We start from the raw sequence: 14,714 nt of genomic DNA on the forward strand, positions 1-14,714 counted from the left end.
CGCCTTCATACTATAATATCGTGCTGATCCTCAAACTCGCTGGCTGCGACTGCCGTCACCGCCGCTTCTCTTGATCTTGTGAATGTCACCGTCTCCTGCATTAAAATGCTAAATGACTAATTTCGTCGGTTATCTTCGAGACAATATCGTGACATGACTGAGGGCCTTACGAAAGAGATATAAAGAGACAGGATTTCAGCTTTCCTTGCCGTAGTCTAAATGGTAAATACCACTTTCGTTTCGCCTTGGTGTATCAGCTGATAGTTACGTCCAAAAACACGTCTGTGCTACCACCTGTCATGCAGCACTCACGTGCGGCTCTTGATACAAATGGCCGAGCGGCCGGCCTTGCCCTGACGTGGTATGTAGATCCGCGTTTTCGCGAAGATGCGATACGCCTTCGTGAATTGCAGATGTGGGATTTAGATTCGAGAAATATTAAATGTGCATCATGCCTATAGCCTTATCGAGCGGTGAGTCCAAAACGTTGAGCCTTGCGATTTACGGGGACATTTTGTTTGTATGTTTAGCGCACTGGGTTTCAGGACTGCTCAGTTCGTTTGTTGTTTTGTCTGAGTAATAATGTATTGCTGTTTGCAGTTTTCCATCATACTTAAACGGTATGCATTTACACCAATCTCGCGCTTGAGAATGAGCACGACCCCTCAGGACCTGAAAGTTCTTGTTGCTGCTATTATAAATGAAAAGGAAGCTACACACAGAGATGTAAGTTTGCTTCATCTGTGATTTTGTGCACGTGAAGTTCGTGTTTAGTGGGGCTGTAAAAACTTTTTTTTTTTCATTGCAGTCATGGCTGAAGACATTCTGCAACCATTACCGGTGCAGGACAAAAGAACAAAAGTCCGAATTTCTGCAGTATTTAGCGCGGGACTTCTACATCAACAGAGATCAGTTCACGACAGCTGTTCGTGCATACCTGGACAATCTGGTAAAGACTCATTCTGGTGACCTTACCTATTTCCCAATCAAATATATGGGTTCGTTCGGCAAAGGGGGCACCCTCGCACACTGCCATCAGTGCCACCTGTGGTGGCGCGGATAAGTTATTTCCCGCATGTATTTCAGTTATTTCGTCAGTGATGGTGCAGATTCACTGAACTAGGTCGAAAGCAGGACAGAATTCACGCAGTGACATGCGAAATCACCAACATCGTCATCTACGTTTGTAGAACATACTGGGAAACTTTTCCTCCGCTCGCCACCAGGGAAGAAAGCTGGTGCCAGTGTCGCCGTGCCAAACTGCAGCCGAATGTCCCTATCGACTTCAACCGTGTTTCACATACATGCTGTATCTGTTTTCGTTTAAGGATAACCCTCCAGCATTCAAGTTCAGAGATGAGGAAAGACTGTACTCTCTCCTCACGCCTCGGTACATGTCCTTTTTCCATGTGCTGGGAAGAGCTGAAGGAGGCGTCAAATTTCTCGTTGACATGAGAGGCGATATTTTAGTGAGTAGCACTCGGTCGAGTACCTGTTTTTGTGTGACAGAGTCGTTTCGTCGCAGGATCTGTTGGCAAAATCTCTCGGCAATGGTTCTCAATTGCACGACGTCCGCGTGATGAACTCCATCCTGAGGGAATTGCTATCTCTATGGTTTGCGGTCGGCTTCATCAAGTTAGAGCGTATCACTTGGAAGTCCTCTTGTGAAATGCTGCAAAAGGTACCATTGTGAGCTTCATTACAAAATCTTGTTATTGAATGCATTCTTACACTGTGAGGATTGATTCTAAAAAAAATATGAACTTTACAATGTGTCTTGCACCAACTTTGAAATATACTAGTACCTTACATGGACACTGTAACAACACGCTCTGTCCTACATGTGGAAGAAGACGAAAATGTTTCCCTGAACCGTTCACAGTGTTCGTTTTGGGAACTAGAATATCGTCGAGGAATTTTGAGATAATTGGAAACACTATCATGAATGTGCAGCCATGCATGTCGACTATGTGCAACTTTTGGAACATAGTATTTCACTAGCATCACAAGCAAGTTCATCTGTGCAAGTCAGCAGCAAAACAGCATAATAACTGTCACTATACTTTGTTGAACTATTTACGGATGCTGGTTATTGTTGACGTGGTGCATCTGAGTCGAAGCCCATTATAACTCAGCATAACAGTTAGTTTCAAAGTCTCATTAATGTATTCAACTTCATTGAATTCTCGTTCTTATTTCATTCTCGTCACTTCATTAAATATCCTGGTTCGCTCTAAACATTTTTTTTTTGCTCACAGTTTGGCTGTGATGATTAATTGTTGTTAATAATTAATTACGTTTGACTTTGACCTTGTGGTTCGCTTATAGCACCATCCCCTGTATTTGGTCTGCATCAGATTTCAGAGTATGAAGCAGTGCACCCAGTGAGGAACTGGACGGACCTGAAGAGGCGCGTTGGGCCGTACCGCCGTTGTTACGTGTTCACACACAGCTGCATGCCTGGAGAACCCATCGTCGTCCTGCACACAGCGCTCACGGACACCATAGCATCTTCCATACAGGTATGCAGGGTGTCCCAGAAAACGTGTCATGGAATTATAATAAAAAAACTGCACCACCTAGAGTCATGCGGTCAATGGCATTTGTTCTTACTGGGTTTTTGCCACCTCCTCATGTGAATGTCCTGTAACGTGAGTTTAATTATGTAAATTCTTGCGAGCTTAAGTCGGAAATTTGCCTGGTAAAGGTCACTTTTTATCCCCAGCAATATGAAGAGCGTGTCTAATTTAGTCAAATTAATGATAATTGACAGGGATATTCAGGAGCTGTCCCATCGGAAAAAATAGCCGAACATCATGCTCTACGGAGGTCGCACAGAATAGCGCACGATGAATTTTTCAGCGCAATCTTTGTCAGTCCGACGAAAGGAGGTTGGAAGCCCAGCCCTCCCAGACACCGCAGAAAGAGATAAAAGAGGCACGGCTTATCACGTTCGATTTTCGCTGGGATAATGCTTTCCCTCTCCCAATTTTAGGAACCGTTACTTTTTCTACTATCACTATGTGGGCTGGCTTCGGAACCTCCTTTCGTCGCACTGAGAGCGATTGCGCTCAAAAAGTCATGGCGCGCTGTTGTCCGGTGCCCCGAAAAGCACGATATTCGGCTATATTTTTCGATGGGATAGCTCGTGAATATCACTGTGAATTATCATGGATTTGAGTGAATTCGGCACGCTCTTCATATTGGTGGCGTAAAAAAGTGATATTTACTTGGCAAATTTCCGAGTTCAGTGAGCAAATATTTACATAATTAAAGGGGCCGTAAACAGGACACCAAACATTTCTGAAATAATGATACCCCATGAAAGAACGCAGATCATAATACCCAAATATACATTTCGTTCGGCTCGTGCCAGCTCATTGACCCATATAACTGCTTTCAAAGATGAGTAACCAGCGAGCCTCTCTCCACCACGCATACGTCACATGGCTACGTAGCGTTTTGCCGTCCAATCGGGGGGCCGAGCTGCGCACATGATGTTTCAAATTACCAGCCAATAAACATACTTCGTTATCAGCTGTGTGTCGGAGCGCTCAGTATGTTTGTGTGAAACGACGTTTTGCGCTCTGTGGTTTCGAAATTCAACGTCATGACATCTTCAACATCTCCGGCTGGCACAAACGTCAAAAGTTCGACTGCTATCACATGGCGCGATTCGAACCCGGGTTCCTCCCAGCCACGACGTGACATGGCCAGCACGCTATCCACTGTACCACGCGAGCTGGTGACGCCATGCCGCATGGCTCAAACCAAAGTACGGCAGCCCAGTTCTCGGAACCATTCGAAGATGACGAAGATGTCCCAACGCGCACCTACCTAAGATTCCGGAACTGTAGTCCCGGATATTCATTCGCGCTCGTGGTGTGCTACGTGCTACTGCCCAGAAAACGTAGTGCGCGTATGATACCTAAATTAAACGCATTTCTTTTTCAGTTTGAGGCTGCAACTGTTTAGATTTTGAATAGAAGAGGATTCACGTTCATCTAGGCCAATTCCGCATTTGAAATAAAATCATACGTGGAACACTCGATCGTAATTGGTGAGGGAAGCGCTACGTCAAAATGACGTAAAGTTAGAGCGCGGGGCGGAGCTAAATTGCGAAAGAGTGCAGTGAATATTTCATCCGTATGCAAGCGCCTTTTGTTTTTGAGCGTTAGTAATTGCAAGGAGTTTTCACTGCCTAAGTTTCATTAATATAACACAAAGAAATGTACACCTTTTGTACCTGTTTACGGCCCCTTTAAACTTGGAGTACATGACATTCACATTAGGAGGTGGCAAAAACCTAATAAGAACAAATGCTGTTGACCGCATGATTCTAGGTGGCGTAGTTTTTTTATTATAATTCACTGACACGTTTTCTGGGACACCCTGTATGTCCGCATTCTACCTGCATTAAAGCCTTGTGCCGAGTGCCTGAAGAGGCACTGCAGAAATTTGTCCTCGCAGAATGAAAGGTACTGTTACCCTGACACCAGCGTCAAAGGAACAAGAGCCAACGGGTGCGACAATGTAGAGAGGCCTCCGATTGGTTTTCTCGAACGATCTCCATCGACGATTGGACAGACTGTTTGGGGAGACCAATGGAAGCCTGCTTTGCATTGTCTGCCTGCTTGAAAATGAGAGGATGGGGGAAAGTGCAGATTGTTGTTCCCTTCGGTCATAAATCATGAACGACGTGACGGGTGAATCCCGTTCCTTTTGCGTCGGTGTAAAGGTAATGCCATCTCCCATTATGCGAGGAGAAGTCTTCACACCTGTAGTGACCCTTTAAAGCCGCACAGGTAGCTGCTTCAGTACTGAAATATTTTTCTTCTCTGTAGAAAATTGTGACTTACACTCCGGCTCCAACGCCAGAGAACCAGGATTTGGAAGATGAGAAGCTGATAAAGTCGGCCATCTTCTATTCCATATCGTCCACTCAGAAGGGTACGTCAGCCCGTGACGGAGTTGACGAGAGCCTATGCGGTCGCGTACCTATTTTAAAGCATCTTCCCGTTGGGATAACTTGAATAGAAGAGAAGAACACGAATGTGCGCTTCTTTTATATGAACTCGAATTTATTGCGCACCACTTTATAGCGTCTTAAGCTTAATGTCATTGCAAGTATACTGTTCTTTCTTCCTAAAAGGACTCCAGGGCATCGAACTGGGCAAATATCTCGTGAAAAGCGTCGTCCGCGAAGTGAAAGCCGAGTTTCCACATGTTGAGGACTTCTCGTCCCTCTCGCCTATACCTGGGTTTAAAGACTGGCTTACGACTGAAATCAAGAAAATCGTAGCAGGTAAGAATAGCATCTGAGGTCTCCTTATAAAGATCACATTTGACCATGTGAAACTGTACGTCAAGGACGAAACAAGTACCGTAATTACTGCGTAATTTGCGCACGTTTTCTACCCAAACAAGTCGGAAAAGTTGGGGCTTTCATAACAACGTTGAGGCGATGCAAAATTCCGCAGTTTTAGTATGCCAGTTGTACGTAAGCTCTCGGTAGAACCAGGTCTGGAGGCAAAACAGCGGGCCCTCTATCACTGCTCCTATCCAGGTGCGCCGCTAGGCAGTTTTTCAAGGAGGGGCAAGATGTCGGACCCGGGTGCCACTGCGCAGTCCCTACAGGTCACTCTTGCGCAATAACTCCAAGTACCATCAGTGGCGTCCGTGATTAGAATGTTCCCGCTACTGTCTGTGCCTCCTGCAACTTGTTGGTGCATGAGATGTTGCTATTCATTACATTAAAGGAGCACAGAAGGCGCTTCAGTCACGACAATTTTTTCAAACCCAGCCGTTAACCTGACTGCTAGAACGCACCATGTGAAGTGATTCACCTGACGGATGCATACATGTCGCAGAATTCGATTTTGAAAATCGCGACCGTTCACACAACGGTGGCAATGCCCGCAACTAGCCGCCAGAGCCGTTTTGACGTCATCACGGTGCAATCCGCTAACTGGTTTGCGTGTTTGGAGAAGCGTCGTCTGCTACACAGAAAGAGAAGGGGGAGTTGAAACGAAAAAGAAAAAAAAAAGGTGCGAAAAGTGCTGGCCCCGATTGGAGCTTGATCTCTCTTGTAACCCCGAGGACATCACAATCCTCCTCCTCCTCCTCCTCCTCATTTCGGCCCGCAGAGCAAGTCGAGCGGAAACGTGCGCGTTGATGTTCGGGGGCGTTTTGTTCCAAGACAAATACTGCGTATAGAGAAATTTTCTGGTGTTAGTTGTCACGTCAAGTTACATCCTTTCGTAATTCGCCAGAAACAGAAAACGTTTTGGATGGCTTTCTTGGCTCCTCTACAAGGTCTGTAACGGCACCCATGCTCCTATCGATGAAATACGGAAACCATGTGGTCAGCATAAAAAACAATGGCTGCAGTCGCCGAGATAGCAACGCACGAAAATGTGGGTGTGCAGATTATGCAATAAGGCAAAATATGCGAGGAAATACGATATTTCTGTTTTCCTGCTACCCTTTACGTTCTTCTGGTATATCCCTTCTACACAGGGTGACAGACTTGGACAACAGTGTGATTTGCTCTGCACATGCATGCTCAAAGAATTACACAGGCTACTTGCATTCATCATTTCACGTGCCGCAATACATGCCATGTGGGACTGCACTTGTAGTTGCATGATTCCAATACATACATATGCACTAGAAAGTCTCTGCCATAACATGGGTGCAACTGTTATACACAAATCTAAGCCTCGTTAATTGAGACTCCAATTTTAAGCATAATTGCTATTAACAAAGTTTTACTTATGGATCACTGGGCATAGAGAGGCGGCATAATGCCATATAACTAAGCTTTCTATCATTGTGCACAAACAGAATGAAAAGATGGTGCCAAAAAATGGTAATATTGATGCAAATATTGGCTGAGAACAAGCAGTGAAGGAGCATATTGTCATACGAAACACATTGTCTCGTTGGGTAGAAAGTCCAGCGAACCTGTAAAGAAAGCATAGGGATGAGTGTCACCAATATTTCTAACAGAGTCTGTTCCTCCGTCATCGCCTTCCCCATAGTCTACTTGAATGTTCACTTAAAGTTTAGTAATTTTATGGCAGTGCTTGTTCATGTGGATAACATAGTTGGCACAATGCTGAGAAGGCACTTATGCATTTCTCTCTGTGAATGCAGACAAGTGGATGAGTAAGTGTGAGCATACAAAAATAGGACCTATAGCCAAAGGCGAGGCACTGGAACAGCGAGGGATTATTTCATTTGATGTGTATGAGACGTCAGTGTCATCACGCTTGATTGCTGTATCGCTGTCCCCCATTAATGAAGAAAGGAAGAAACGAATGCTAATAAACAGCGTAGTAACGATGTGATAACAGACACCTCTCATGATTTATAGTGCCATAAAGGCTCCGCTTGCCACCAAACAGGTGCACTGTGCCAGAAGTGTACATATCGCTTCTTTTGCTTTTGTTCATGCTATGATATCCTGCGTTCTTATGTAATCTACATAAAATAGTGTATCGTGCATGGGAGATGCGAGTTTTGTAGGTAGCTTTGTGTTTTCTAGGAAGGAAAAAGAAAATGTGCTGGCTGTGTAGCATTCACACATTGAATCAACAATATGAACCACCACAGTGAGGGCAACTTCTTCTTGCAAACCTCTGTAATGACAGCAGGCATAAAGTGAAATACTGCGCAGGTGGTAAAAGTCTGCTTAATTCTGCACTTCCTGAAATCATTTTAATGAGTTAGCATTATACTCCTCGCTACTCAAGAATCGCGGCGTGGTCCATCTGTAGCCACGGCGCGGCATGCATGCGCGGTGAGTGGAGAGGGAATAAGGGGACATGTGAGAGTGCGACGCAGCACACTGCAGCTGTGGTGGTCATTTTTCTTTCCACTTACAAGGGAGACAGTGGAGCAAGTGAATGCATGCCTTACAAGGCCACTGTCTTGCCTGACCGGTACATGGACACCGCCTAAGCCTCGTGTAGGGGAGTTTGTATACATTCATAGCAGCCTAAACTTTGTTACAATATTTACTGTGCCACTTTTTAACAATTATGAAGCACAATATGTACTTTTCTTGTACCACTTTTATTAAATATGCCTACCACAGTTAATTGCAAGACCCCAGTAATTCCCCGGACAGATCAAGAAAATTGGCAGAGTAGGGTATCAACAATGTTCAACGTATAGGAAAGGGTGGTTTTTCATTCGTCATAATTTACAGAAAAAATCTGGAAGATGAATATTTTTTACACATTTAGCGTTCCATGCACCATCGACGGAAGTTTTTTCATTCACTGTAAAAGTTACATGTTTTACGGAGCGAAAGAAATGTTCTTCTTTAACCATAGGTAGCCCTGTGCATGATAGCATCTTTAGGTGATTTAGAGCAGTGTGGTTTCTGCACACTTTATTGCACTTGCTCTCCAGTTGAAAGGTGAAGTTTATAGATGCATTTGAAGGCTTGTGCAAGTGTGCACACTGCAGTAGTCACTACAGAATTTTCCATTGGCACAGTACTCTTTATGCAAGATTATGATGGTGCAATGCCTCTGATTGCAGGCAATGGAGAGCACTCGAGGCTTCCGAACTTGCCCGCATTGGTCGATGCATTGCGCAACTACACAAAAGGAGACAAGCCACTTGAGGAATTTTTGAAATTGCTCAAGACAAACGGCTGGTTCCAGATTCCAGACTTGGTGGAACAGCTGAAGGATCCCCTCTTGAGGATCTGTGCCTCCTACCTGTACAACGAAAAGCACAGGGGGTACGCGCTCAACAGCGTAGGTGCGTAGCATTCCTTAAATGTGACACCAGTGATGACACCAGCTTGCCACCTTTGTGCCCCGCATGGTCTTGATGCTTGCTGAAATGCAAATTTGACTGTTCACATATTCTTGTTGATGGTCAACATACGGCATATTGCCTTGTTGACCTTTGTTGAAGAAGAGATTTTTTTGTGACTGATAAGATGGACTGCTCCGCAGCCAACTTTCACCTGAAGAATGGAGCTATCATATGGCGTCTCAACTGGTTAGGTGATGTTTCTCCACGGGGCTTGTCGAGTTCCTGTGCCATCATGGCCAACTACAGGTTTGCAAACTTTTAGCTTGGGCCATTTTTGGGACGTGAAGTGTGTGACAAATTCGTTCCTCTAGGTACTATATGGCCAGCATGGAGGATAACCGAAGAAATTATCTGGACGACTTCGTGGTTGCAGCATCCGATACCTTCCTAGCGCACCTGAAGCCATCTCGGTCATCCCTGTGAAGCAGCTTTAGCTCTTAGATTGAACACATGCAATGAATTGCAGTATGCATATTAATGGTGAACGTGTGTCAAATGTTAAAATAAACTATATTTGTACATTAAGTTGATATTTTCAGTTAAATGGGTTGTGACACTTCGGCAAAATGTGGCTCATTATATCATGCACACAGAGTATTGAGGAGAAAAATTACTTTTCTGCATATCCTATATGGGGGATGGGGGGGAGATATGCGAATTCTTGAACACACACATACTCGTCAAGCTCTGCCATGAGAGCTCGGCAATTCCCATCGGTGACCTCTCCCGCGTTTCCTCACTGGCGGAGACTGCTGCCGCGACGTCTGAGCCCTCAAGCAAGCAATGGCCGACAGTTGGCAAATGTCGGATGACATCTGGCCAACGACTCCTTCGGCCAGCCAACGTTGGCGCAATGTTGCGTGTTGATAGGCGGAGCGAGATTTGTCAAGCCGTCGGCCAGGGGGCAGATCCGTTCCAAGACACGAGCTTGTTGGCCTAGCACTTGTCAAGCAATGCTAAGTTGGCAGGCCAAGATCTTGCCAAGCTTGGTCCAACCCCGGCATGTTGCCTTGGGGAGAGGGTAACACCGGAATGGTGTAGCAGTGTATAAGTTGGACTTTCGATGGACCAAACCAAGTGAATGTCTCAAACCAAAAGCGGTAAGAAACATAGATGTTATCTTCATGGTGAGTTAATACGACAAGCGATTCATCATTTCAATGTTTGTGGACGCATCGAATTAAACTTGGACACCCTTCATTTTGACTAACAGGCAAACAGGACTCTCGAAGTTGTGAAAGCTCGCGAGGCAACCTCAGTACAGTATCTGTTTTTCCTCAGGAAAGAAATGCAATTGTTTTTCTTTGTGAGCTGTTTGGTCATAGTGGTCACGGGCATCTTGCTTTCTTCTTTTTTTTTTTTACTTTGAAACGCCGTGCACATAGTCCGTTGCGGGTAATTTATGTGCTTTAAAATGCCGTGCTCACTGTCCGTTGTGGGAAATACGAGCAACAATGAAGGAGTGAGTAAATCGTTACCTCACGCCGCGAGACAATTGAGAATGAAAAAGAGCGATGCCGCAGGAATGCTTTGGTCTGTATCATATATGGCACAAGCTTGGCACAATCATGGCCAGTGCTTGACAATTAATTGGCTAGGGTACAGATCCGTATCAAGAAACAAGCTTGTTGGCCGATGATGTACCAACCAAGGCAAGATAGGCTAGCCTATAACTACTGCCAAGCTTGGCCCAACCTTTGTTTTTTGCTTGGGCCGCACGTTTTTCTGTATTCGCGGCGCCGGTTGGCGTCAGTCATGATCATGGTTGTTTTGGAACGTAAAGCCACGAATTATTATATCAGCTAAACCTACCGGCTACCTAAACATCAGCTAAACATGCCGTCTAGACATATCAGCTAAACTTAGCTAAAGGTATCAGTTAAACCTAGCTAAATTTCAGCACACAGTAAAGAACCCCAGGTGAGCAACATTAATCCACAGACCGACCACTGGCGTAAATCATGATCATGATTGTGTCGCGACGTAAAGCCACGAATTATATCAGCTAAGCCTATCTAAACATCAGCTAAACATATAAGGTAGATATACCTTGTAAACATGTCAGCTAAACATATCAGCTAAATTTGAGCGCACACTAAATACACCAGGTGAGCAAAATTAATCCACAGACCGACCACTGTGGCGTCACTGTGGTCATGGTTGTATCCCGTCGTAAATCCACGAATTATTATAGCAGCTAAACCTGCCTAAACATCAGCTAAACATATAAGCTAAACATATCTACAGATATCAGCTAAACATATCGGCTAAATTTCAGCACACACTAAAGAACCCCAGGTGAGCAAAATTAATCCACAGACCGACCACTGTGGCGTCACTAATGCCTCCCTAAACATCAGCTAAACATATAAGGCAGACATACCTTGTAAACATATCAGCTAAATTTGAGCACACACTAAAGAACACCGGGTGAGCAAAATTAATCCACAGGCCGAGCACTGTGGCGTCACTCATGATCATGGTTGCGTGCGACGTAAAGCCACGAATTATTATATCAGCTAAACCTGCCTAAACATCAGCTAAACATATAAGCTAATCATAGCTACAGATATCAGCTAAACATATCAGCTAAATTTCAGCACACAGTAAAGAACCCAATCAAAGCAAAATTATTCCACAGACCGACCACTGTGGCGTCAATCATGATCATGGTTGTGTCGCGACGTAAAGCCACGAATTGTTATATCAGCTAAACCTGCCTAAACATCAGCTAAACATATAAGCTAAACATACATTGCAAACATATCAGCTAAACATATCTACAGATATCAGCTAAACATATCAGCTAAATATCAGCACACACTAAAGAACCCCCGGTGAGCAAAATTAATCCACAGGCCGACCACTGTGGCGTCACTAATGCCTCCCTAAACATCAGCTAAACATATAAGGCAGACATACCTTGTAAACATATCAGCTAAGTTTGAGCACACACTAAGGAACACCGCGTGAACAAAAGTAATCCACATGCCGAGCACTGTGGCGTCACTCGTGATCATGGTTGTGTTGCGACGTAAAGCCACGAATTATTATATCAGCTAAACCTGCCTAAACATCAGCTAAACATATAAGCTAATCATAGCTACAGATATCAGCTAAATTTCAGCACACACAAAGAAGCCCATGAAAGCGGAATTAACCCACAGACCGACCACTGTGGCGTCGATCATGATCATGGTTGTGGCGCGACGTAAAGCCACGAAATATTATATCAGCTAAACTTGCTAAAACATCAGCTAAACAATGAGCTAAACATATCAGCTAAATTTCAGCACACACAAAGAAGCCCATGAGAGCAAAATTAATCCACACTCCGACCACTGTAGCGTCGATCATCATGGTTGTGTCGCGACGTAAAGCCACGAAATATTATATCAGGTAAACCTGCCGAAACATCAGCTAAACATATGAGCTAAACATATCAGCTAAATTTCAGCACACAGTAAAGAACCCAATCAGAGCAAAATTATTCCACAGACCGACCACTGTGGCGTCAATCGTGATCATGGTTGTGTCGTGACGTAAAGCCACGAATTATTGTATCAGCTAAACCTGCCTAAACATAAGCTAAACAAATCAGCTAAACAAATCAGCTAAATTTCAGCACACACTAAGGCACCCCAGGTGAGCACAATTAATCCACAGACCGACCACCGTGTCGTCACTAATGATCATGGTTGTATACCGACGTAAATCCACGAATTATTATAGCAGCTAAACCTGCCTAAACATCAGCTAAACATATAAGCTAAACATACCTTGTAAACATATCAGCTAAACATAGCTACAGATATCAGCTAAACATATCAGCTAAATTTCAGCACACACTAAAGAACCCCGGGTGAGCAAAATTAATCCACAGACCGACCACCGTGGCGTCACTAATGATCATGGCTGTGTCGCGACGTAAATCCACAAATTATTATAGCAGCTAAACATATAAGCTAAACATACCATGTAAAGATATCAGCTAAATTTCAGCACACACTAAAGTACCCCAGGTGAGCAAAACTAATCCACAGACCGACCACTGTGGCGTCACTCATGATCATGGTTGCATCGTGACGTAAAGCCACGAATTATTATATCAGCTAAACCTGCCTAAACATCAGCTAAACATATAAGCTAATCATAGCTACAGATATCAGCTAAACATATCAGCTAAATTTCAGCACACAGTAAAGAACCCAATCAAAGCAAAATTATTCCACAGACCGACCACTGTGGCGTCAATCATGATCATGGTTGTGTCGCGACGTAAAGCCACGAATTGTTATATCAGCTAAACCTGCCTAAACATCAGCTAAACATATAAGCTAAACATACATTGCAAACATATCAGCTAAACATATCTACAGATATCAGCTAAACATATCAGCTAAATATCAGCACACACTAAAGAACCCCCGGTGAGCAAAATTAATCCACAGGCCGACCACTGTGGCGTCACTAATGCCTCCCTAAACATCAGCTAAACATATAAGGCAGACATACCTTGTAAACATATCAGCTAAGTTTGAGCACACACTAAGGAACACCGCGTGAACAAAAGTAATCCACATGCCGAGCACTGTGGCGTCACTCGTGATCATGGTTGTGTTGCGACGTAAAGCCACGAATTATTATATCAGCTAAACCTGCCTAAACATCAGCTAAACATATAAGCTAATCATAGCTACAGATATCAGCTAAATTTCAGCACACACAAAGAAGCCCATGAAAGCGGAATTAACCCACAGACCGACCACTGTGGCGTCGATCATGATCATGGTTGTGGCGCGACGTAAAGCCACGAAATATTATATCAGCTAAACTTGCTAAAACATCAGCTAAACAATGAGCTAAACATATCAGCTAAATTTCAGCACACACAAAGAAGCCCATGAGAGCAAAATTAATCCACACTCCGACCACTGTAGCGTCGATCATCATGGTTGTGTCGCGACGTAAAGCCACGAAGTATTATATCAGGTAAACCTGCCGAAACATCAGCTAAACATATGAGCTAAACATATCAGCTAAATTTCAGCACACAGTAAAGAACCCAATCAGAGCAAAATTATTCCACAGACCGACCACTGTGGCGTCAATCGTGATCATGGTTGTGTCGTGACGTAAAGCCACGAATTATTGTATCAGCTAAACCTGCCTAAACATAAGCTAAACAAATCAGCTAAACAAATCAGCTAAATTTCAGCACACACTAAGGCACCCCAGGTGAGCACAATTAATCCACAGACCGACCACCGTGTCGTCACTAATGATCATGGTTGTATACCGACGTAAATCCACGAATTATTATAGCAGCTAAACCTGCCTAAACATCAGCTAAACATATAAGCTAAACATACCTTGTAAACATATCAGCTAAACATAGCTACAGATATCAGCTAAACATATCAGCTAAATTTCAACACACACTAAAGAACCCCGGGTGAGCAAAATTAATCCACAGACCGACCACCGTGGCGTCACTAATGATCATGGCTGTGTCGCGACGTAAATCCACAAATTATTATAGCAGCTAAACATATAAGCTAAACATACCATGTAAAGATATCAGCTAAATTTCAGCACACACTAAAGTACCCCAGGTGAGCAAAACTAATCCACAGACCGACCACTGTGGCGTCACTCATGATCATGGTTGCATCGTGACGTAAAGCCACGAATTATTATATAAGCTAAACCTGCATAAATATCAGCTAAACATATAAGCTAAACGTACCATGTAAACATATCAGCTAAACATAGCTACATATATCAACTAAACATATCAGCTAAATTTCAGCACACACTAAAGAACCCCAGGTGAGCACAATTAATCCACAGACCGACCACCGTGTCGTCACTAA

The 14,714-nt window shown here is 43.9% G+C and overlaps 1 protein-coding gene across 1 annotated transcript; it reads left to right on the plus strand.

The window, feature by feature from the left end:
• Positions 1 to 338: 338 nt before the first annotated feature.
• On the plus strand, positions 339 to 9,363 carry LOC135388163 (malonyl-CoA decarboxylase, mitochondrial-like). Its single transcript, XM_064617539.1, has 11 exons — positions 339 to 361; positions 601 to 726; positions 809 to 949; positions 1,329 to 1,469; positions 1,526 to 1,681; positions 2,358 to 2,522; positions 4,845 to 4,950; positions 5,153 to 5,305; positions 8,554 to 8,778; positions 8,979 to 9,084; positions 9,150 to 9,363. Exons 2-11 carry the CDS (start codon positions 652 to 654, stop codon positions 9,259 to 9,261), a joined length of 1,380 nt encoding a protein of 459 aa, XP_064473609.1. The 5' UTR covers positions 339 to 361; positions 601 to 651; the 3' UTR covers positions 9,262 to 9,363.
• Positions 9,364 to 14,714: the final 5,351 nt, after the last annotated feature.

This window comes from Ornithodoros turicata, chromosome 3, assembly GCF_037126465.1.
Source record: "Ornithodoros turicata isolate Travis chromosome 3, ASM3712646v1, whole genome shotgun sequence".
NCBI classification, from domain to species: Eukaryota; Metazoa; Arthropoda; class Arachnida; order Ixodida; family Argasidae; genus Ornithodoros; species Ornithodoros turicata.

Excerpts from the sequence above, each read along its gene's own strand:
- LOC135388163 (XM_064617539.1), top strand. The coding sequence starts at position 652 with ATGAGCACGACCCCTCAGGACCTGAAAGTTCTTGTTGCTGCTATTATA. Across the intron at positions 950-1,328 it reads GTGCATACCTGGACAATCTG|GATAACCCTCCAGCATTCAA; the intron begins GTAAAGACTCAT and ends TTTTCGTTTAAG. Across the intron at positions 1,470-1,525 it reads ACATGAGAGGCGATATTTTA|GATCTGTTGGCAAAATCTCT; the intron begins GTGAGTAGCACT and ends GTTTCGTCGCAG.